We start from the raw sequence: 26586 nt of genomic DNA on the forward strand, positions 1-26586 counted from the left end.
ACCATATTTTTACTGTACCTTTTCTATGTTTGGATATATTTAGGTACACAAATACCATTGTGCTACAATTGCCTATAGTATTCAGTACTTTAACATGCCATCCAGGCTTGTAGCCCGGGGGCAATAAGCTATAACGTATAGACTAGGTTGTGTGTAAGTACACTCTATGATGTGTACACAATGAAATCACCTAACAATGCATTTCTCAGAACGTATTGTAAGACTAGCGCGAAGGCGCAAATCTCACTTGTTGGGATGGCTTATCTCACAAAGACCAGGAGACAGAGATCATTGCAATCAAGCAAGAGTAAGTCGCTCAGTCTCCAGGACAGAAGCGGCCCCGAGCTCTTAACTCAAGCATTTTTTATACAGTTTGGTAGGCAGACTTTGGTAACAGGATGAGTTGCACACAGCTTATTGGTCATCCGAGGTGACCTTTAATTTTATTGGTGGCACACAGACGAGGAACTGGGAGAATGGCCCATCCCTTTTGCAGTCAGGCCCTTCCTGGAACTGAGTGTACTTTGGGCTCTTTTGGAAAGTCCCTTCCCCCTGGCAACGGAAAGTCCCAAGCATCTGGTGACGGGAAGTCCCAAGCACCTGGTATTTTTTTTTTTTTACCCAAAGGTTGGGGGTCATTTTTGCCTCTACAGTATCCCCATCATTAAATGATGCATGACTATATACGCTGCAAGAGACTCACTTCAGATCTAAGGCTAAAGGTGAAAAAATGAGAAAAGAAATTCCATGCTAATAGTAACTAAAAGAGACCACTGGTGACTATATTAGTATCAGACAAAACAAACTTTAAGTCAAAACCTACTATAAGAAACAAAAAAGAACATTACATAAAGATAAAAGGGTCAATTCACCAGGAAGATAAAGCTCTTAACCATATGACATGAACATTGACAGAAATGAAAGGAGAAACAAACAGCAAGGGAAACAATCAGCAATGTGGAAAGTCAACACTATGGAATGGGAGAAAATACTGGTGGACTGTGTATCTGATAAAGGACTAACCTCCAAAATATTTACTTCTACATTTTGTTGGAAAAAAAAAATTAAAAAGTGGGTTAAAGAACAAAATAGACATTTCTCCAAATAACATGTACAAACAGCCAACAGTTAGCTATATGAAAAGGTTCTTTCACATTACTCATCAGAGAAATGCAAATCACAACCAAAATGAGATTTCTCATCAAATCTCTTAGGATGGCCATTATCAAAAAGACAATAAATAACAAGTGTCAACGAGTGTGTAGAGAAAAGAGAACCCTTGTACTCTGCTGGTGGGAAAGTAAATTGGTATAGACACTATGGAAAACAGTATGGAGATTCTTCAAAAAATTTAAAAAATAGAAATACCTAGAAGCAATGCCACTTGTAGGTATATATCAAAGGAACTGGCATCAGGATCTCAGGGGCATATGTTCATTCCTATCGCTGCAGCTTTATTGCCAAAGTCCAAAACATAGAAACAACCTAAATGTCCACCAACCAGATAAATGGATAAAACATAGTATATATATGCAAAGGCATTTTACTTAGCCTTAAAAAGTAAGAAAAATCATGCCATTGTAACAACATGAAAGTAACTGGAGAACATTACACTAAGTGAAATGAGTCAAACAGAGGAGATACTACATGATCCCACTTATATCATGAATCTAATAGAGGAGAATGGTGGTTACCAGGGGCTGAGAAAAAAAGGAATCGGGGAGTGTTAGTCAAAGGGTACATAGCTTCAATTATGCAATACAAGTAGGTCCCAGATATCTATCCTACAGCATACTGCATGAAATTAAGTACGTGTATGATACACTTTATTTGTTAAGATGATAGACTTTAAGTGAAATGGTCTTATCACAAAACGGGGGAGAGGGGAAACTTCTGGAGGTGATGTTTGTGTTTATGGCATTGTTTATGGTGATAGTTACATGGGTGTATACTTACGTCCAAAGTCATCAACATGTATACATTACCCCTTGTATTTATTAAATATGTACAATTTTTATATGTCAATCATACCTCAATTAAAAAAAAAATTATATAAGACACACCTCCCAGTATAGTAAACTTGACAGCCCAGAATCTCTCCTCTAGAAATTGCTCTTCCCCAATGGCAAGCATCACCCCATCAGGTCAATCAGAAGGTGCCTACATGTACTGATGACTGCCAAGGCTCCCTGGGAGATATGCTACCTACACTGACCATATTTGCTCCTGACCCTGGAACCTGCATTCCTCTCCCTACCAGCTGCCTTTGGTGAGGGTTCAGAGTAGAGCCACTCAGCCCATATCACAGTGCCCTTGCTCCCACCTGGGCTGGAAGGATGTGTGTGATTCTTCCCTCGTCCCAAAATAAAGAGCAAATTTCATAGGAAAAAAGTATATAATTTTTAAATTTTTAAAAAATAATTTTTACAAGTTTCTGACTCAGTACATGCTTATATTATTATTTAACATTTATCTTTCATTCTAGGCTGCTGTGTCAATACACTGAACCATATTTTCTGAACCAAAATACATATAAAGTTGTCTAGAATTTTTTCTTAAGTTTAAATTTATGTGTGGAGATATTTCCAATATTACAAATACTGAACTACATTTTTTTTTTTTTTTTTTTTAAAAGATGACTGGTAAGGGGATCTTAACCCTTGACTTGGTGTTGTCAGCACCACACTCTCCAAGTGAGCTAACCGGCCATCCCTATATAGGGATCCGAACCCGTGGCCTTGGTGTTATCAGCACCACACTCTGCCGAGTGAGCCACGGGCCGGCCCCAGAACTACAATTCTTTATGTGCTTCATTAATCAACTTTATGGAAAACAATACAATTACACTGCACTAGGAGAAAAACAGTATCTTGAGACAAATGAAAATACAACATACCAAAACTCATGGAATACAGTGAAAGCAGTACCAAGAGGGAAACTTACAGCTGTAGATGCCTACACTAAAAAAAAGAAAGATTTCAAATCAATAACCTAACATTACACTTTAAGGAACTAGAAAAACGAAGTAGTTACAACCAAGCGGAAGGAAGAAAATAATAAAAATTAAAGTACAGATAAACAAAATAGAGAGAATAGAAAACTAACCAACAAGTTGCTTTTTTAGAGGTCAATAAAACTAAGAAAAAAAAGAAGATTCAAATACTAAATCATCAGTGAAAGAGGTGACATTACATCCAATGCCGCAGAAGTAAAAAGGAATATAAAAGAATGATATGAGAAATTACAGGGCCAAAATTGGATAACCTCGATAAAACTGATACATTCTTAGAAACAAACAAGGTATCACACAATATTCATCAGTTTTCCATTGGTTGTAACAGAACCTGAAAAACTGGATAATTTATAAAAAAAATAAAATTTCTTAGTTTTGGAGGCTGGAAAGTCTAAGGTCAAGGGATACACCTGGTGAGGACATTCTTCTTGGGGGAGAATCTGCAGACTCCCAAGGTGGCACAAGGCAAGAGCACACCCTTAACATGCTTACTTGCTCTCCTTATAAAGTCACATGTGCCACTCCCATGATAACCTGCTCATCCATTAACCCATCAATGAATTAATCCATTGATGAGTGAATAGCCCTCATGATCCAAACACCTCCCAAAGGTCCCACCTCTGAACACTGCCACATGACCTTTGGAGGAGACAAACATCAGACCACAGCACATACTGAACTATAAAGGAGTAAAAAATATGAACAGAATTTTAACTGTAAGGAGACTGAACCAGTAATCAAAAACAAACCAACAAAGAAAATCCCAGATTCAGATGACTTCACTGAAGAATTCTACATAACATTTCAAAAAGAATTAACACCAATCCTCCTCAAACTATTCAAAAGAACTGAAGAGAAAGAAACACACTTCCACACTCATTCTATCAGGCCAGCATTACCTTGATATCAAAGCTAGATGAACACTTTTGATAATAAAAACACTCAACAAACTAAGAAGAGATGGAAATACCTCAAAATAATAAAGGTCACTATGAGAAGTCCACAGCTATCATCATACTCAACTGTGAAAGACTAAAACTATTCCTCTAAGATCAGGAACAAGATAAGGATGCCCACTCTTGCCACTTCTATTAACCATAGTACTGGATGTCCTAATCAGAGCAATTAGGGAAGAAAAAGAAATAAAAGGCATCCAGATTGGAAAGAAGGAAGAAAAATTACCTCTGTTCAAAGACAACGTGATCTTACATATAAATCCTGAAGATTCCACAAAAAGTAACTGATGGGACACCAGATAATAAATTAGAAAGAACACAGATCTAAATGAGAAAATCTTGGCCTAACTGATATTTATAAAATACAATGTGGAGCATTCACTAAGACAGACCAAATGTTGAGCCATAAAACATGTCTCAAGACTGAAATCTTACAAAGTATGTTCTCTGACTAGAAGAGAAAAACCAACAACAAGAAACTAACCAGAAAAGCCTCAAAGACTTGAAAATTAAATAATATACTTTGAAATAACCCATGAGTCAAAAAAGTATTCACAAAGGAAACTGGAATATATTTTGAACAAACATATTGTAACAATGACATTTCTGGCAGATTAAAGGTGGACATAACTTCATTCCTATTCCTTCTACTGTGGCGGAATCTAATTCTCCTTGAACTTCACTCAAACTTAGCAGCTTGTTTGGCCAATGGAACACAGCAAAAGTGGCATTTAAAAACTTCAGAGCCAAGGCTGCAAGAAGTCATGTAGCTTCACTGTGTCTCTTAAGACACTAATTTAGAGGGAAGTTAGGCAACATGTAGGAAACCCAACTACCCTGAGAACACTATGGTGGAGAACCACATGGAAAGGCCGTGATTAAGTATGCGCATTGATAGACCCCAAGGAGTCTCCAGCAGCACCCACTGCTAGCCACCAGTGAGTCTTCTTGGACACCATCCCAGTTGTGCTTTAGATAATCCATCCCAGTTGCTACCTTACTGCACCTGTGTGTGAGAAAAGCCAGGAGGCCAAGAACCCACAGAACCAGAGATGGTAATAATTTGATTTAAGCTGCCAGTATGAATTTTCAAGCAGAATAGATAAACAGAACAAAATTTAGTACCTGGAAATAGGGTGCTGCAGTAATAGAAAGCTACAACACATGGCACTGGTTGTGAGACTGAGAAGTTGGGCCTCAAGGAGGAAGGCATCAAGATTGCTTGTGAGGGCCTGAAGAACACTGAGAAAAAATCTCATTGGAAACTGAGGAAAAGGCATGTGCATGTGAGCTTAGCAATATTCCAGGCTTGACATCAGTGACTCCATCTCGGGCTGCTCACTCCATGTTGACCTGTTAATGAACTTTGAGACCCACAAAAGAAATATGAGAAACAAGTTCTTTCACAAACATCTGCACTCCCAACAATGCATAATACAAGAAACTAACCTAACCTTTAAGGACACTCCATATATAGCTTTTCCTTGAACACTGACCAGATGCCCTGTTTTACTAATGATTAAAGACTTCTTTGCTTAACCAATAATCTAACAATAAATTTATGTAATCTAAATAAATTTCCAATAAATGTCAGCCCCCTTACTACTCTCAGGTGGTACAATCTCTGATTGCTACCTGGGTTGGAATCCCTATTCCTAATTAAATGCTTTATTTTGCCTCTGACCTGTTTTCTCTTTTTATTTATTTTTGTTTGTTTTTTAATTTTTATTGAATAATAGTTGATTTACATATATTTGGGGTTCAACATTGACATATATTGATCAAATCAATATTACTAGCATATATAGTTACAAATCATACTTATTTTTTATGCCCCTTGTTCAATCTGTCCTTATGTCCCTCTCCCTCCCCCCTCACCCCTCTGATAACCCTAGATTTTGTCTTTCCTTCTGAAAGAGCAATGATTACTCTGTTGATTTGTTGCCTAAGATGATCTGTCCAATGCTGAGAAGTGTGTTCAGGTCCCCCAATATTATTGTAGAGCAGATGCTTCGTCTGTCACTCTGGAATGGCCTTTGTGGTGAGAGACATCCTCTTCCTTTCTTTGGTCTCTGCTGGTAACTCTCCTTGCTGTCAATGCACTCCAGTGGCTAGAGGACCATCTGTGTGGTAGTTGTGGCATCTAGCCACTTTCACGGCAGCTGTAGTTATTGAGGTGGCTGTGGTGGGCCACCCACATGGAGGTGATGTTTTGGGCATGCTCCTTGGTGCTGATGGTGTGCCTGGTTGTGTGGGGGGGATCTGGTCCCCAGATCCATGCCTCAGGACCCCAGTTGGGCCCCAAGGCACTGGCAGTGTGCCTGGTTGTGGAAGGGAGGTCCGGTCCCCAACTCCATACCTCAGGCCCCCAGGCGGGCCCTGAGGCACTGGTGGTGTGACGGGGCTAAAACTAATTTTTTGTCCTTTGCTTACTTTTAAAATGGGGGAACTTCCTGTGGGGACCAGTACTTGAACTGTGTGGTTTAGCTAAACTGCTGCTGTGTGGCCGTTTCCCTAGGGAAGGCTTTTTGTGTAGCTCAGGTTTTAATGGTTGACCTTATAGGCACTTCCAGCTCTCCAGAGACCTGGTGCACCTGGGTTGTAGAGAAACTCTGATCAGGACCTGAGTCTTTTCATCAAACTGCACCCCATGCAATTCTATATTCCTGAAGTCTCCTCTGAGTGTTCCTTTGCTGATCGGGGTGCCAATCAGCTGTCCTTGCCATGCTCCAGTGTTTCTCCAGTGGGCCTATCTCCCCCACTGCCCGTGCTGCAAACACTTCCCATGGGATGGGCCATGCACCAGTTCCTTGCATGACTCACCAGCCTCTGAGTGGCTTTTTTTCAGTTGTCTGTGGCTCCTCAGTCCTATGTGGGTCCACGGCAACCCTATTAGTGGTCTTACTGGCCTGGGGTCCACCAAGGCCCTCTTCTCCCCTGCTGCCTCCATGCAACTTCATCCAAAGGGCACAGCGGTGGCTTTTGCCAGCTCCTGTTCCGTGCACTCAGCAGCTGCAGCCTTAAAGCAGCTACAGCATGAAATGGTCGGAGCGGTTTTTTCTTTCTCTCATCATGGCTTCTCCCATCTTCATGCACTCCATAGGTCTCCCCTCCTCTTCCCCTGAGCCCCAGCAGTCCTAGCTTGGCAGTTGTTGCTTTTTTATAATTGTAAATCTGTTGATTTGTGGGCGAGAGTGATGTTGAGGACCGTCTATTCCGCCATCTTGACCGGAAGCCCCGTTTACTCTTTTAGTGTTAACATGGGTTATGTATTAGAGAGTAGTCAGCAACACTACAGCCTGTAACAACATGGAAACTTGAAAGGGTATCTTACCATCTCATAGGTCTGCCTAAAGAGATTTCTGGGAAGAATGTGAAAAGTGCTATCTGGCCTCCTCTCTGCTTTTAAGACAATATGAGAGGAAAGAAATGAATTAAAGAAAGATGTTCAGTTTTCAAAAAGAATTTAGAGAGTATACAAAGGAGTCAGATTTTGCTGGGTTTGAAATAAAAGTGTTTCTCATCCTCAGTTTTTCCCACCAAAACCTTCTCAAAATAAGAAATGGCTTGGCTCAAAGGATCAAACCAGGGTTTTAGTTAAAAAGGCAAAAGATCAAAAAGATTTTCAGCATTCTAAGAGCCCTAGGGTGTGCCTCATAGATAGTTCCAGTTACACAGCAGAGCTTCTAAAGGCATAGTTCCCAAGCAGCCTTCTTTGGAAGAGGAAGTCAGAGAACAAAGGACCTGTCTCAAAGAGTGTAGGACGGTGGTTTTAGTATACTGGAAACCTACACTTTCTAAGGAAGTGATTAAATGGAATCATTTCTTATATTAAAAGGCCTGAGTGAGAAAAAAAATGAAAAACAAGCCATTGGATCCCCAACTTCCAATAAGCAAGAAACAAGTGGAGAAAGTTGATTAAGTGCAAACCCAGGCATCTCTTTAGGAAAAACTCAGAGAATTTCAAGAGTCCAGAGGGCAGAATGAAGAGGCATGAAGCATTTTTGCAGGGACCAGGACTGGGTCTTAATCAAAGAATGGGAGCAAGCTCCCAGTGGGAATTCCTAACAGCTTAGACCAATCCCTGCAGGGTATCTCCTGCATCCCAACTGAAGGAAAGTGCCCACCATGTTCATAACAGTTTCCTCACAGTGTGCTGGGTGTATGTGGAGGAGCAGATGACAGGCCACCAGACCTTATTTAGTTGTGCTTTCTGCCAGTACCATAAGAGGAAAAGATTTCTGGGGTTCTTGAGAGAAAAGCAAAGTGTAATTTGCATGTGGGAGAAATGTAAATGATTTGTGGCTAAAGGGCAAACTGTGGTTCATTAAAGATTTCTACAAATTCCTACTATTCCACTTACTGAGAGGTGGAATCTAACTGCCCTCTTAAATTGGTCTTGTCTTAGTGATATGCTTAACTAAGAGAATGTGGTGGAAGAGATACTTTGGAACTTCTGAGGAGAGATAATAAGAAACCTTGCAGCTTCTGCCTGAGCCTCTTGGACACTTGCTCTAGAATAAGCCAGCAAGTCTGACTACCCTGAGACTGCCAGACTGTGAGGAAGTCCCACATGGGCACAAAGAGAGGGCTAACCACCTTGCACAATGACCCCAGCCATTAGTGTCCTTCCAGCTGAGACCAGAGACATCATGTAGCAGATCACACTGCCCTGAAGCAGACCAGAGACATCATGAAGCAGCCAACCCACACTGCCCTGTCCAGTGTACTCAACCCACAAAATTGTGAAATGTAGTAAATCCTGTTTTAAACCAACATGTTTTGTGGTACTTTATTATGCAGCAGATAACTGGAACACCAAAAAAGTCATTAGAGATCCCAGGTAAACATGGAGTGTGTAGGTTTAGACTGAATGTTGGGTTCAAAATAAACAAATAAAGAACATGTCATATTTTATGTTAGATCTCAAAATATAATTGTGAATGTAAAATGTTCAGTTGTCACCTTTTGTTCTTAACCAACTATTAACTACAGTTCTAGTCCATAAACATAGTTATAACTGATGGACATATCCATTTTTCCCTATTCATTTTTAAGTGGTTACCTGAAATAGGAGAACTAAATATATACAGTCTTTAAGAGACATGACAGGTCTTTTTGAACTACAAACTTACAATTGTATTTTAATAAAATCTAGAGCTAGAAATCACTGACATAAATATATATAAGCAAAGAACAGAAATTATGAAACTCTGTGCTTATTTTTATTCTTTCCATATCTTTTTACTCTATCTTATTTAATTTATTTTTTTCTCTTTCCATTTTTATTTATTTATTTTTTTTGGCAGTTGTCCAGTACAGGGATCCAAACCCTTGACCTTGGTGTTATAACAGCACACTCTAACCAACTGAGCAACCAGCCAGCCCCATATCTTCTTATTGACCCTTGTTTAAACGTGTCCCATTAACTCCTAAATTCTTTCTCGCAGTGGACTCCTAAGAATGTCACCATACATGCTGGATAAATGCATAGTCTAAGAGGGACTGAAGCTCATACTGAGCAAACAACCCTTCAGGTTTTGCCAAGAATGACATTTTCAATATAACAAAGTTACTGTGTGTATTAGTCTGTTTCTGTTGCTTACAACAAAATACATGGAACTGGGTAATTTACAAGAAAGTGAAATTTACTGCTTACATCTGAGGCCGGAAAGCCCAAAGTCCATCTGGTGGTGGTGATGACAGTGACCCAGGGGTCACACACTGCAAGATGGTAGGAGCAGAAAGACAGACTCTCCTCTTCTTTTAATGCCCTCAGAACCACACCCTGACCACCATTTTTAATCCATTCACTACAGCATGGTCCGACAATCCAATCAGCTCTTCAAGGCTCCACCTTTCAATTACCATAATAGGTAATTCACCCTCTTAACAGTCACAGTGGGGGCTAAGTTTCTAATACATAAAACTTGGGGGACAAAATTCAACCTTCAATGAGTTTGGAGTCACTGGCTGGATGGTAGTGATAGTATATGTAAGAGAAGAGAGGAGGATGAGGCTTTCATTTTGGATTTGTTGAGCTGGAGGTGCTCTTTGGATAGCTACAAAGAAGCCCTGAACAAAGAGTTCAACCAATGGTCTAACGTCTGGGGAAGTGGTGCAAGATGAGGAGAAATAGCAGTGCATACCACAGAGGACTGAATGAGTCAAGGAGAACTGCAGAGTGAGAAGAATGGCACCAGGATTAAGTACTTAGTGTAGCTATGTTAAGGAGCAAAAGAAAGCAGAACTCAGGAAAACAGAAAAGAGGCCATCAGAGAGGCCAATGCAGAAACTACCAGAGAAGAATTTCCAGAAGAGGTCACGAACAGTAGTTTCAAATATGGCAGAAGGTTCTGATTCAAAGATAATAGTCACTAAATTTAATTATTTAGGTTACTGGTGAGCTTTTGAAAAACCAAACTAAGACTACATTGCGTGGGTTAAAATGTAAATAAGCAATGAGAATATTTGCCAGAAAATATAACTTTGAGCAGTCTACTGCACAACCTGGATGTATAGATGAGATGAGAGAAATGTAAGGACCTGTAATCGACTCAATCCTCCAGATGTTCCAGGTTTTATCCATAAATCAAATATGGCCTTCAAAATCTGCCTGGGGGGCCGGCCCCATGGCGCACTCGGGAGAGTGCGGCGCTCCTGCCGCGCGCGTTCGGATCCTATATAGGAATGGCCGGTGCGCTCACTGGCTGAGCGCAGTGCGGGCGACACCAAGCCAAGGGTTGCGATCACCTTACCAGTCACAAACAGACAAAAAAAAAAATCTGCCTGGGACCACACTATTTTAGCAACTCCAGAATAATCTTATTATTTGATAATTTTGCTTTAGCACTAGGTAACTGTTTCTACTGCTGAATGCTGAAAGTGTTTGTTTCCAGACTGGCAGTGAAAAACTTTCCACTACATATAATCTATGTGACCAACAAAGACAGTGTTGCAAACTTTGGTGTCAGCAAGTTATGATGTCCCATGAGAATTTAGCATGTTCTTTTCCTAGACTGCATTCTAATCATGTAACAAATGTGTCTGCCTTCTTGCCATGACATCAGAAAGACCAGAGACAAATTTGTACTCAACTTATACTTTAAGGTTTTACAACATGTTTACATCTACATGCCAACTTTATCTTATTGACATACATTTTCCTAAAGTTTAGTTTTACTTATTTCTACTTTTCCATTTTAACTCATGGATCCCACAAAGATCATAAAAAAACACCGTAAAACAAAGTAAAGAATAAATAATTGACCAAAGATTTACTCATTTTTTGCTGCGCTTGAAAGTACAGAGGAGTGAAGTTGGAAGCATAGCTGGTAGGGAAGGCCAATGGAGTTCGTCATGAGAGAACTGGCGTGGCTCGGTCCTGGATTCTCCTGCTCAAAAAACTCTACACATCATCTGGAAAAGATGACAAACAACAACAACAACATATGGCCTCCCTATGGTAGAACAGTCTCTTAAGCAAGAAAGGGCTACAAAGACCCCATTGAAGATGTACCCACAAATATATCAATTGGTAGAGATTAAACACAATTTATTACTGGGTTACTAAAAACATACATTTCCTACTAATGTAGCAAGAATGTTCTCTAAATAAACAATTTAATAATTTAAGCCAAAGAAAAAAACATTATGTCTTCACTCTAAGCTTTAATTTTATAAAAATGAACTTGGTCTATATGAACTGTTTTCCCATCAGTATGAGAATACCACAAAGGATTCCATGTAAACACCTCTTGCTTTTATATACTTAAATTTCCTGGAAAGTATGCATGTTGCAACCCAATGTTTTTCATCCACAATTACCTAGGAAAAAAAACATGCATAATATATTCCAAATGACAAGCCTCAATGTATCCACATCCTCATATAGTCCCTCCCTCTGACAATAACCTGGGCTTTGCCAATTAATTTGCTTTGGCCATCAGTAAATGTAATGCAAACATAGTTTTGAACAATACTTCCTCACTGGCGCTTGCTTTCTTGGACAGGATCATATCTGGATGAAGCCTGGGCTACCCTGTTGCTCTGTGCAGGGCCTGGCCAGGACCCAGCACAAATCACCAGACATGTGATCAACCAGCCAAGGTACCAAGTGACTATAGCCTCATTTGTGATCCCTGGCAACACCAGCATAATAATTTCCCAAGTGATCTCAGCCCAAATGCTGATGAACAGAAACATGATCAAATCAAACGGTTCTTTTTATAAGGCAATAGATTTTTGTTGATTTATTATACAGCAGTCCAACTGACACATCTAAGAACCTGAAATTCAATGTTTTTAACAAGTTGGGGAGTGTGAGAGACAGCCTTCAACTGCATGCCAAATAGCAATAAATAAAACTTCATAACCACATTTTAAGGTTTGAAAAGCACAATAAATGTCAATGGAATGGACTTCAGTATGGTTGAAGCAATGTAACTCAAAGCAACTGTCTGCACATTAAAAGACTGTATTTTTAATTTTCCACATCATAACATAATTCTGTTATTTATATGCAAGCATTGTACTGTTTTACTGACACTTTATTGGGTTGGAGCAGAAATGTAATGCAGTTTAATTTTCCCACTTAAAATAATTTAAATAATTTAATTTAAATAATTTAAATAGGCTCATATTGTTTTCCTATAGAATTTATGGTTATTAGGATGAGATTATTGACAGTAAGTGGGAAATACTTGTATTATTAATCTGCTGAATTCACAGAATCCACAGAAAGTGTTGCAGTAAAAGAGAGGGGCGTGTTTAAAACAAGATATTTTAAAGCAATGTTTATTCTAAATCGACTTCACTCAAAAATGATCTCGAAAATAAACAAGCACTTGTTTTAACTGTGGCAAAACAGATAATACTAGTGAAAAGCAGAAATACCTTAGAATAGAGGAATTATTGGCATATTTCTAGATGCCAAACTGGTGATAGACCAGGTTTAAGAGAGCTCAGACTCTGGAAACAATCAATGAGGGGAGACTAAAAGAATGGGCATGTGTTTAAAGAACACTGTAGAGTAATCCTCTCAGGTGTGAGAGGGTACCCCTCCACCACAAACCATACCTTCAGACCCCTCCAATAAGTAATATTTCCTAGGCCCTTCTCAGCCTAACTCATCTTTCTCCTCTGAAAATTGGTCCAAACCTCCCTCTAGCTCCCAGTCACTGATAGCTTCCAGAAGAGGAGTATCACTCACACCTTGTTCGCTCTACACAGTAGAATCAATACTTGCATGGGGCATGCAAAGTTAGGATCTTCCTCTTTCTGGGTTTGCCTCTGCTCTGAAGCACTAGTGAAAGGGTTCAGGCCATAGGGATGTTCTTTCGGGTGGGAATCCTATTCTCAGGGTGCCCTCCTTCAAACTTTGTAACACCTGCTTTATTCTAAAGAAAACTGGACCATCACCCAGTACCCCAATCTCCCTTCTAAAACTGCCCCTGGAAACAAGGCCTTGTATAAAATTCTGTAAACTCAAACCAGGAGGACTAGGCAGGCTATAAAGTATAGGAGTAGACTAGAAACTTCACTTGCCGAAGAGGAACCAAGAAACCCCACAGACACAACCGCCACATGGTAACACTCGGTCTGCATACTCATCACAATTATTTCTCTACGAATTTAGGGGCATTTCACTAGTATTGTTAACGTGCACAACTTATAGATAGGTAAGCTGAATTTCATACAGGTTACTAACATTGCCTACATCCTCAGTGTCAGATGTATAATGTGAACTCATACCACAGACCTCCCATACACACACACATTGTCTGTAAGACCCCACGTCCCCATTCCTGGAGCTTCTGGAACCAGCTTTTGTACACCTGGCAGGACACACCCAGCCTTCTGGTAGCACCCAGTCTTCTGATAAAACAATCATGGAAAGCATAGCCTGAGTTCCCTCTTCACCAGCCCTGTACCTGCAGATCCTAACACTAGTGTCCTCCTCTTGGACCCAGCTGAGGTCCAAGGCTTGCACTTACATGTCAGGTCCTACCCACCTGAAATCTACCAATGTTTCTGCTCCCACAAGTGGTGTGACACACGTCTCGCTACCCAGGGTCCCTCAAGGACCCCAGAACTCTTCCTTCACCCTCATATTTACCTCCAGGGACAAAGAACCCAACCCTAGAGCTTGTGGAACAGCACTGGGAGTGCTGGCAGGGTCAGAATTTCCGGGCAAAAAGTGGTGGTGGTAGAGGAAATGGCACATGTGCAGAAGAAACCCAGAAATTCCTTTTTCATGGTCCTGTACTGGTGACTTCATTAAAGGGCTAGACTACACTTCCCATAAGTCTCTGCAACAAGTAAAGAAGTTTCATTTACTTGCTGGGGGATTCAGTCCTGCTGCAGGTAGACCAGGATCAGACATATCAGTATTGACCCCTACCCACATGACAGTGATGTGAAGTTCTACTTCTTTACTAAATATACTTTGACAACCTGACACATTGTGATCAAATGGGGAAATTAAAAGGTGGGCAAAGCAGTCGATATTAACAATTAGCTTTAAGTTTCTTAGTTCACTTAAAATCGTGTGGTAATACAACACATCTATTTTCTACAATGTGTTCTAAAGCATGAAAAATCAAGTCTCTAGTTTACCTTAAATTTGTTAACAATTGAGAAATTAATATGGTAACTCTCTTCAAACCCACTAAAAAGATGTCTGGTCTAACTCACTAATTTGTGTGTATTCAATGGATATTAACTCAGTTGGAAAAACTGCTATAGTGTACACTGTAAGTGGAATAAAATACCAGAGTCATAGGTTAGGCACACTCCATAATCCTTACTCTAATTTACACTCCAATGTCTAATTATTTGCCCAGACTCCCAAGTTCCATCCACAATCTATCGAACCTTCAGTTATTTGCTTTTATTTGTCTAATTATTTGCCCAGACTCCCAAGTTCCATCCACAATCTATCGAACCTTCAGTTATTTGCTTTTATTTGTGACATAGACCTAAACTTTACTTTTCCTTCCCTGATTTCTGCCTCAAACTAGGCAAAAAGTTTCAAAGGGGTTTCCCAGAGCTCCCACTACTAACACTGTTCCTCCTCAAAGAGAAAAATGCCCTGCTTGAGTCATCCAGGCACCCAGGTTGATGTGTGCTTAAGTGTGTGTGTTGGGGGGGAGGGTGGGTGTGAAAGCAAGGGGAAGCTTGGGGGGGGTGTGAATGGAGGGCGTATCAGAGGCTTGACTCTTGCCCAAGACCTATCACTGGTTTTCTCTTTTCCTAATTTATGTCCTGCCTTCTTCAAATTTCTGTATGTTCTCTGTTCCTACAATTGCTCCTTAGTAACTCTACGCTGCAGATTCAAAGAACTCAGCCTTGTTCTTCCCAGCGCCCTCTTGCCTCGGACTTTAGAATCCCCATCCTCCTCTCCTAAGACTCCTGGATCCCAGGCCTCTGCCTTAAACATCTATTTGTATGGTACCTGGGGATCCTTTAAATACAGGATGATTAGCAGGGTTTGGGTGGAGAGAATCAGTGCCTGATACTGTTCCCTCTGAGATATGGATTGCCATTCCTTCTCTTTGTGGGCCTTGATCTTCTATTCATAGACATCACCCTGAGCCCACCTCTAATAAACATGAAGGCCAAGAATGCAATCCCTTTCCTTTCTCTGTTAAGGTAAAGTCCTCAGAGCCAAGAAGAGGAGGCTCAATGATGATACAACACCTACATGTTTCCAACACTACCCATGTGTTACAGTTTTCAGTGCTCAAATTCATACTTCTTTTGTTAAAGTTATTCCTAAATATTTTGCTTTTTATACTGTCAAGAGCCATCTTGCTATAGGGAATGGCATAGGAGCCTAAGGAGCGACACCCCTTGCTCAGCTAGGCCGCAGGGGGATCCCACGTGTGTGGCACAGCTCCGTGGAATTTCCTGTCTGTACACCTTTTGTTGCTTGACAAAGCTGTCCAGAATTAAAAAGCCCAACCTTTTGGCTTGGCATGGCTTTGGGAAATTCCAAGGGCCCTGGAGTTTCTCAAAGGATGTGTTAAATATTTATCAGAATTAATTGGTTTATTTAAAGGGCATTGTCAGTACTAAAGGTGTTTTTGATGCATGTTCCCAGTATGGTTTGGCTTGATTTAATTTTGTTATTGATCTTTCCCATTAGTGATGTGTGCATTGATCCATTACAGCTGTAATCATGCTCTCGTACATGTGGAATGAAGATTGTGTTAAAAATTCTATCCACGTCCCCTGGGGAGACAGTGAGTGTGAGTGCAATTGTGTTTACAACTAATTGATCACAACCAGTTGCAGATTTCTTTGTTCCTTCTCCACTCCACTGCTTCATTTGACTCACCAAGAATATATCATTCCATAGTAATAATAAGAATGACGCAGTGTACTTTTATAAACTTGGGAAGGGCCATTTAACTTTTCACCTCGTTCCCTGTGCTGTTCCTGGAGTCAGTTGTCAGAGATATGAAACATTTTGTAATAGAGATAAATAAGTAAGATAGTACAAGAATATAAACAAGTTTTGATATTAACAGGTTTGTTTTAGATTAGTTTATAATTTAGAATCACTTAATAATAGAGATTTATTGTTATTTTATTATATAGAATCATGATATAAGTAATATGGTTTTAGTTAGTTAAGAATTAGCATAGCTGATATAAACATAAACATTATTAAATTGTTAAACATAAGTAAGATTAAATAAAAATTTAGAATGTAAGTTTACATATAAGTTAAGAAGGTTAAGAATTATGGTTCAAACTAAAAGTCTGATGCTTTTTAAAGCCAAGCATGCTGTTATTGTATAGTTTCCTGGCCACAAGCCACGGACTTTGGGGTGAACTATTGATGCATGAGTGGGTGTTTTTGTCAAAGTATGAGTGCTCTGGAACATTTTGACCTTTCTTTTTCAATAGAAATGAAATAAGAAATGTTTTGATTAAAAGATAAATCATTATGTAAAAGATTAAGTAAAAACATATAAATAAAGCAAGATTCATGTGGTTGACATCTGTGGTCCGCCTTTCTCTTTTTTCCTCACCGACTCCACGCCACCTATTCAGGTCCAAAGAATCTTAGGGAGCTGGACTCTGGCATTATACTTCTGTAACTAGGATTGTTTCCTTAATTTCTCTTCTAGATTGTCCATTTCTTGTGTACAAAAATACAATTGATTTTTGCATATTGATCTTGTAACTGTTACTTTCCTGAACTCGCTTATTAGGCTAATAATTTTTAGTGAATTCTTGTGATTTTTCTAAATAAAGGACTATGTCATCTGTGAATAAAATGATTGAACTTCTTCCCTTCTAATCTCGAGGCCTTTTATTTATTTCTGTTGCCAACTTGTCCAGGACAGCACCTACAGTACAAAGATGAACAGGCGTGGTAAAGACTGAATATATTGTGTCCTGATCTTAGAAAATAAGTATACAAGCCTTCACCATTAAGGATGATGTTATCTGTGGGTTGAGTATGTCCCCTTCTATTCCTACTTTGTTAAATGTTTTCCTACTGAAAGGATGTTGAATTTTGTCAAAATCATTTTTTGTATCTACTGAGATGGCCATGTGGTTTTTTTATATTATTGTATTGATATGGTATAATATATTAAATGATTTTTGGTTGTTAACCAACCTTGCATTCTTGGTATGAATCCACCTTGGTCATGGAGTATAATTATTTTTATATGTTGCTGGATTTTGTTGAAGATTTTTACATCTATATTCATAAGATACATTGGTCAGAATTTTTCTTTTCTTGTGATGTCTTTGTATAGTTTTGTAATCATGGCAACATTCGCCTCTATGTTAGTTCTTCTTCTGTTGCTTATAACAGAATACCTGAAAGAAAATGAAATTTATTTCATAGAGTTTTGAAGGCTGGGAAGTCCATGGTCCAGGGGTGCATCTGGTGAGGGTCTTCTTCTGGGTGGGAATTCTCTAGAGGGTCCTGTGGTGAGGCAGGCAATCACACAGCAAGAATGGCAAGAGCTCCCTCATGTGTTCTCCTTGTAAAGCCACTAGTCTACACCCATGATAACTCATTACTCCATGAATTGATTAATCCATTCATGAGAGTACAGTCGTCAAAGACTCAATCACCTCTCAAATGCCCAACCTTTCAAATATCATAATCGGATTTCCCACCCTCTAAACACCCTTCAATGGGGATCAATTTTCCAACACATGAACTTTTGGGGGACACATTTAAACCACCGTAGCCTTGTAGAATAAGTCTAAGTTATTTTTTGGAGAGCTTGAGAAAAATACTAAATCTTCTCTAAATGTTTGTTAGAATGCATCTTTGAAATTTGTAAACACAGGCTTCTCTTGGTGTCTTGGCAGTCCTAAATTCAACCATATTAATAGTTTAATGTAAACAGAGTGAATACCTAAGTGAAGGCAGAGACTGTCAGACTTGATAAAAACAGACTCAACAATATGCCATTCACAGAGACATACTTTAAATACAAAGACACTGACTGAAAGTAAGAGGATGGAAAAAGATATACGTTGCTAACACAAATAATAAAAAACCTCAAGTGGAGGGCTGGGCTGGCTGGTTAGCTCAGTTGGTTAGAGTGCAGCCTTGTAACACCAAGGTCGTGTGTTTGGATCCCTGTACCAGCCAGAGCCACCTCCCCCCACCCAAAAAACACGCTCAAGTGGAGATCTTACTGCCAGATGAAATAAACTTCAACACAAAATGTATTACCACAGATAAAGATAGACCTTTCATAATAATAAAAGGATTATACATCAGGATAATACCAGATATAAATAACATATGTGCCTAAAAACAAAGTCTCAAAAGATAAAAAAACAAAAAACAAAAAAAACCCCACAGAACTAAATGGGTAACTCAAAAAATTACAATTAAAAATGCAAAAAAAACATAATTACACACTCAGACAATTAAAATTCTTCTCTAGTAACAGGTGGGACAACCAGACAAAACATCAGTAAGAATAGAGACATGAATGCCACTATCTCGACCTGACTGATATTTATAAAGAACCACATGGAACACACACCAAGACAGAATACATGCTGAGTGATAAAACATGTCTGGAGTCTGAAATCCTTTAATGTGTTTTATGACCACAATGTAACTAAATTAGAAATCAACAAGAATAAGAAATCCCAGAACAGTCTCAAAGATTTAAAAATTAAATAACACACTTCTAAATAATCTGTGAGTGAAAAAAGTAAAGTCAAAGGAAATTAGAATATATGTTGATGAAAATATATTATAACAATGACATTTTTTGGTAGATTAAAGGCAACCACAACTTCTTTTCCACTCTCTCCTTTGAGACGAAAACTAATTCCCCTCGAACGCTGGCTGGCCCTAGCAACTTGCTTAACCAACAGAACCTGGCAATTCAGAATACTAATAAGGTCATTAGAGACCAAAGCGAATATCTTACTTGGAAACATGGAATGCTGAAATTTAAACTGAATATTAGTTTCTAAACAAATAAATAACAATCATCTCATATTTTGTTATGATACTAAACTGTAATTGTGAATTTAAAATGTTCAGTTAAGAAAAAACATAGGGAAGAAACTGCATAATACTGGGGTTGGCAGTAACTTATTTGATATGACACCAAAAGTACAAACAACAAAAGAAAAAAAGAGATAAGCTGAACTGTATAAAATTAAAAACTTTTGTGCATCAAACAGCACTATCAACAGAATGAAAAGGCAACACATGGAGTGGGAGAAAACATTTGCAACACATATATTTAATATATTAAAAGATTAATACCCACAATATATATTTAAAAATCTTACGGGCCGGCCCATGGCTCATTCGGGAGAGTGTTGCTGATAACACCAAGGCCATGGGTTCGGATCCCATATAGGGACGGCCGGTTAGCTCACCGGGTGGGCATGGTGCTGATAATACCAAGTCAAGGGTTAAGACCCCCTTACGGGTCACCTTTTAAAAAAATAAATAAATAAAAAATAAAAATCTTATAACTCAAAGACAAAACAAAAAACCAGATTAAAAACTGGACAAAGGATGAAGATATACAAATAACTAAATATAAACACATAAAAAACCCTCAAAATCGCTAGTCATTAGGGAAATGCAAATCAAAACCACAATGAAATATCACTTTACACTCATTACAATGGCCATTATGGAAAAAAAATAAAAACTAGAAAATAGCAAGTATTGCCAAGGATGCGGAGAAACTGCATCCCTAACGCATTGCTGGTGGGAATGTAAAATGATGGAATGTGCATGGAAGATATTACAGAGATTCCTGAAAAAACTAAACAGAGAATTATCATATAATCCATCAGTTCCATTCCTGGGTATATACCCCAAAAAAGTGAAAGCAGGAACTAAAATAGATATTTGCATTTGTGTTCATAGCAGCATTATTCACAATAGCCAAAAGGTGGAAACAACCTAAGCTTCTACTGAAAAATAAATGGATAAACAAAACGTGATATATACATATAATGAAATATTACTGACCCCTAAAAACTAAGAAAATTTTGACAAATGCTACAACATAAATGAACCTTGAAGACATTATGCCATGTGAAAGAAGCCAGTCACAAGAGAACAAATATTGTATGATTCCACTTAGATGAGGTTCCTAGAATAGATAAATTCAGGAAGATAGAAAGTAGAATACTGCTTGCCAGGGCCTGGGGAAGAGGGGAAGAAGGATTTAGTGTTTGATGAGCACAGAGTTTCATTTGGGGAAGATGAAAAATTCTGTAGATGAATGGTGGTGATGGTTGCAAATTAAAGTAACTTCCTGCCACTGAACTGTACACTTAGAAATGGATAAAAGCATCACATCTTAGGTTATGTATATTTTATCTTAAAAAGGTTTTTTTCCTCCCCTCCCCCTTAAAAGTTTTTTTTAAGCAACTATTAACCACAGTTCTAGTACATAATCATAGATATGACTGATGCACACATCTATTTTTCCCTAGTAATTTTTAAGTGAGTAGCTGAAATAAAAGAATTAAACACAATCTTTAAAAAAAGTTTAAAAACATGACAAGTCATTTTTTGAGCTAGAAATGTACAATCTTGAATGATTACAAGCTACAGTAGGACCAATGACATAAACATATATAAGCAAAAGGTACAATTATTAAAAATCTGTGCTCCCTGTTTTTATTCTTTGTGTATCTGTCTGTTGACTCTTGTTCAAACACATCCAACTCCTGAATGCTTTCTCCCACTGACTCATAAGGATGGCAACACACCTGCTGGCTAATAGCACAGCTCAAGAGAGATCATCAAACTTCATCACTGAGCAAACACACCCTTCAGGTTTTACCAAAAGTGATATTTCCAATATAAAAAAGAGAAAGTTACTGTACTTGTTTTTAAGCACCAATAGTTCCTCCACCCTTACAGGCACTGTGTGAAGGCATTAGAATGCAAATTTAAAAACAAAGAAACAAAAGTAGCAACACATGACTCCAGAAAAGATCAGACCTGAGAGAGAGGGAAGAGTTCAGAAAAAAATCCCTTTTGGTTCTTTAAGTCAAGACTAGTCAGTAATAATATCATACAAAAAAGGAGAATGGAGAATGTGGTTTTCATTTTGGATTTGTTGAGTTTGAGGTGCTTTTGGACAATTACAAAGAAGCATTCAACAGCAAGTTGAACCTATTGTCCAAAGGCTGGGAAAAGGTCCAACCTGGAGAGAAAGGACTGTCAAACCACAGAAGGCCAAATCAGCCAAGGAGAACTGCAGGGTGGGACGAATGCAGAACAAGATGAAATACTGGGATGAGCTATGTCAAGAAGGAGAAAAAAGTAGATGAATAGAGGGGATAAAGAGAAGAAACTATCAGCAAGAACATGTTAGAAATTAACAGAGAAGAATTTCCAAGACAGACAGTAGTTTAAATTCAGCAGATTAAAGTGAGGCAAAGCCTAAAAAACAGTCTTTGGATTAGACGATAAATTAAGTTACTGGTGAACTTCTGCTGAACTGAAGTAAGACTACATTAAGGGGATTGAAGTGTAAATGAGGAACAGAAATATGTGTCAACAAATATAACTTTGGACAGTCTGTGGTATAACCTGCATATACAGACTAGCTGAGAGAAATGTATGTAAAGTTATTTAAGGGCCTGCAGTAGAGTCTATCCTCCACACAGTCCAGGTTTTATACATGCATTAAACAAGTGAAGACTTCCAAAAGCTTTCTGGGTCCACACCATTTTAGTTATTTCAGAAAAAACTTAACTGATTTGTGTTTTAGCACTAGGTAATTGTTGCCACTGCAGAACGCTGTGTTTATGTCTAGGTGTGTAATGAAATACTGTACACTACATTATCTATGTGACCAGTAAAGACACTGCTTCTAACTTCATATTCCATGAGAATCCATTAAAATCACGTAACAAATGTCTTTTTGCCATGGTATCAGAAAGATCAGAGATTAGCACTCAATTTACACGGCTCTAAGGACTTGTAATCTGCCTATATCAACATGCCAATTTATCTTGTTTATGTATATTTCTCTGATGCTAAATTTTATGCATTTTTACTTTCCCATTTTAATTAATGAGCCCTCATAAAGCTCCTAAAATACTACAATGTAAAACAAGCTGAGGAATGAATAAATATATAAACAACTTACTGGAGATGTATCCATCTTCTCTGATCTGGAAAACATGTAGAGGACTCTGGAATTATAGCTAGAAGAGAAAGTGAATGGAGTTGGTCATGAGAGAAATGGTATAGCTTGATCCTAGATTCCACTGTGCAAAGCTCTCTACGTATTAGTTAGAAAAAAACAAACAAAACAACAAAAAAAGCCTCCTTTTGGGGGAATAGTCCACTACACATGAAAATGGACAGGAAAGACCTCGTTTGAAGGAGCACCCAGAGTTCTATTCATTGGTATAGATTAAACACACAATTGATTCTCGGGTTATTAAAAAACTCTTATTTTCTAGTGACTCAGTAAAAATTAATGTTACTACAAAAAATTTTAAGAATGGTTGTTTAAACAAATTACAGTACATCGAACCACTCGTGCCCTCACTAAAATTTACATTATAACAAAGTACTTGAGCAGTATTAAGTACTTTCCTATTAATACAGACCTACCACACAGAACTCCATAGTATTGTTTCCACTAGAATAACTCTTGCTTTTATATATCTAAACTTCATAGAAAGCATGCATCTCGCAACCTAACATTTTTGGCCCATGATTGTACAAGAAAAAATGTACGTAACATATATTTATTGTAGTACACTTTTCCAGTAATGATTCCCAATGACACGCTTCCTTGTATCCATGCATTCACATAGTTCCCTCCCACAATGACACCGGGCTTTGCCATTTCTCTAGATTTCACCAACAGGACATTAGTAAATGTAATACAAACATAGTTTTGAAAAACATTTGCCCGACAGTTTGCCTTCTTGGAATCCTGTCATCTCATGAAGAGGCCTGGTGCTTGCCTGTTGTATACACATGGCCTAGCCAAGAGCCAGCACAGATCACCTGACATGTGAGTGAAGTCATCTTCAAGGAACCAGCCTCAATCAGGCACCAGACAACTATAGCCTCACTTGTGATCCCAGGTAACAACAACATAAGTATTGCCCAATTGAGCCCAGCCCAAAATGCTGACTCATAGAATCATGAACAAACAAAATGGGTGTTTTCTAAACCGTTAAGTTTTTTTGATTGCTACACATCAAATGCTGATATCTCTAATCCCCCAGAATTCAACATATTTTTAACATATTGGTGAGGAGGGGGACAAAGAATTGAATTACATGCAAAATACAGTCAAGAGAACCTCACAATCACATGTAGAAGTTTTCAAAAGCACAACAAATGTCAACTAGTTGGAACTCAAGAGAAGTTGCTGACATTAAAGAAACGCCATGTGAATCATATAAAGAAATTGTCTCAAAATCACAAGACTATTTTGAATGTTTACATCATCAGTCTTCCTTACATGTGGGCACTGTATTGTGTTTCATTTATATTTTAAGAAACTAATTAGGAGTAAAAGCATGATTCAGTCTAATTTTCCCACTTCAGATAATGAAACACAGGCTCCTATTAATTTGCTGTAGAATTTATGATTTTCAGGAACAGATTACTAAGATTAAGTGGGAAAAACTTGTATTACTAACTCCATGAGCTCACACAACCAACAAAAAGCATTGAGGGAAAAAGGACAGGCAGGTTCAAAGCGAAATTTCCAAAAATGTTTATTCTAAGTTAATTGCAGTTCATGAAACTGATCTCAAAAACAAACATGAGCTTTGACTATATTGCGGCAAAACACTTAACACTAATCAAAAAGTCAGGATGCCTGACATCTACAAATTATGTGATCCTGGGCAACTCACTTACCTTTGCAAATTCAATTTTTTTCATCTTTCTTACACAGCAGGGAGATCCTGGCAAACCCTCCATGACCTACCGGGAATAACTATCGGGACAGAGGAAGCATAAATATATTTCCAGATACCAAATATGGTGACAGGCTAAGTTTGAGAGAGTTCCAATTCTGGAAAAAATGAGGGTAAAATGAAGTAACGAGTGTGTTAGGGAGCACTGTAGACTAAAATTCTCAACTATGACAGGTTATGCCTCTACTCCAAACTACACCCTGAGGACCTTTTCAACATTTAACAATTTCCTAGGCCCTTGCCTATCCCTCACCCCACTCGCATCTCCCTTCTCAAAGTTGGTCCAAGCTTTCTAGTATCACCCAGTCTTTGATAGATTCTGGAGAAGATGGTATCAATTAAGTCTTGTGCACTCTGGGCAATAGTTTCAATAATTGCTTGGGCCATGCAAAGATAACATCTTCACCCTTCTGTGAGTCTTCTTTCTCTGCTCTGAAGCACTAGAGAGACGGTTCAGGTCAGAGCGTGTTCTTTCAAGTGGAATTCCTATTCTTGAAGCCCCTTCCTTCATACTGCATAAGAACTACTTTGTTCCAAGGAAAACGGTACCATCATTCAGTACCTCAATCTCCCTCTTACGTCTTGTATAGACTTCTTTTTTTTTTTTTTTTTTTTTTGTCTTTTTCGTGGCCGGCACTCAGCCAGTGAGTGCACTGGCCATTCCTATATAGGATCCGAACCCGCGGCGGGAGCCTCGCCGCGCTCCCAGCGCCCACTCTCCCGAGTGCGCCACGGGCTCAGCCCTTGAACAGACTTCTGTAAGCTCAGTTCAGGAGTTCTAGGCAGGTTACAGAGTGCAGGGGGAAAAAACCCAGAAAATTCCCTTGTGAAAGGACACCAAAACACCCCACAAACACAAATGCCACAGTTACACCCAGTCTGCACACACTTCACAATTATTTTTCAGGAAATGGGGAATTTCACCACTATTATTAATACGTTCATCTTACAGATGGGTAAAGTGAATGTCTTACAGGTTAGCAACAGTATCTTTCAGCGGCAGAGCTGAAATGTGAACTCACACCGCACACTTTCGATGGTCAGGATGTCTGCAGCCAACCCCACCCCGTCGCCATCTTGGACTCAATCATCCCGTTCGCGGAGCTTTTGGAAGCGGCTTTTGTATACCTAAAAGCACAAACGCGGCCTTCTATGAGCGCACCATCTTCTGACAAAGCAATCGCTGAAAGCACAGTCCGAGTCGCCCTTTCCGCAACCCCGGACCTGCGAATCCCCACATGCTACTGTCGCCCTACCGGACCCGGCCCAGGCCCCGCCAGTCTAAGGCGTACCCACATTTCTGCTCCATCAGGTGGTGGGACACTTGTCCCGCTCCCCAGGCTCCCCCGAGGCCTGTGGGTCTCCTCTTTCACCCTGGCACCAACCTTTAGGAACGCAAGACCCAAACCCAGACTGGCTGAGCAGCGTGGGAGAAGCCGCAGTCCGGAAGTTCCAGGAGGAAAATAGCAGAAGTGGGCAGAGCAGCACATGCTCAGAAGAAACCAGACAGAGATCTTCCCATAGTGCTGTGCGGGTGACCTCTTGGAGGGCGAGACTACATTTCCCACAAACCTCTGCGGCCCTCCGTTAGGAACCAAAGGAGGAATCTTTGTTTATTTTCACAGCAATGAGTCCTGTTACCAGGAGAACAGGATCTGATGGATAAAGACTGGTCTCTGTCCACGTAACAGCAATGTGGAATTATGGTTCTTTCTTAAATTGTGATTTGACAACCTGGAACATTGTGGGAATAATGGGGTGATTCGAACATGGGCCAATTAGTCAATGACATTAATAAGTAACTTTATTTTGTTTAGTGCTGATAGAGGTATTGCTGTTATAGAACCCAAGTCTATTTTTCGCAGGTGCATTCTAAGCGTGAAAAAAAATCATGTCTCTATTTTACTTTAAATTAGTTAACAAACAAAGAATTAATATGGTTACTCTCCTCCAACCCGAGGATTATATTAAACAGATGAAAAACCTGCACTTATGTATATAGTGGAATAAAATAGCAGGGTCATAGGGTAGTTGTGCTCCATAATTCTTGGGAAAATTTACACTTCCAGTGTCTGAAAGTTATTTGCTCAGAAACTCCCAAGTTTCATTCATTCATTCATGTATCTATGAATCATATCTTTAGGGGGTGTGTGTGTGAGAGAGAGAGAGTGTGATGAA

At 39.1% G+C, this 26586-nt stretch overlaps 1 protein-coding gene across 1 annotated transcript in view; it reads right to left on the reverse strand.

Annotated features, from left to right (window-relative positions):
• The window catches only part of LOC134379817 (zinc finger protein ZFP2-like), a 61905-nt gene that overhangs the window by 24568 nt on the left and 10751 nt on the right, over positions 1-26586 (reverse strand). The window contains exons 2-3 of the mRNA XM_063099071.1: positions 25705-25990; positions 22608-22665 (exon numbers count right to left, since the gene is read on the reverse strand). Of these exons, the coding sequence (XP_062955141.1) occupies positions 22608-22665; positions 25705-25990 (344 nt within the window). The remainder of the gene's footprint in view (positions 1-22607; positions 22666-25704; positions 25991-26586) is intronic.

The sequence above is a fragment of the Cynocephalus volans genome, chromosome 1 (assembly GCF_027409185.1).
Source record: "Cynocephalus volans isolate mCynVol1 chromosome 1, mCynVol1.pri, whole genome shotgun sequence".
NCBI classification, from domain to species: domain Eukaryota; kingdom Metazoa; phylum Chordata; class Mammalia; order Dermoptera; family Cynocephalidae; genus Cynocephalus; species Cynocephalus volans.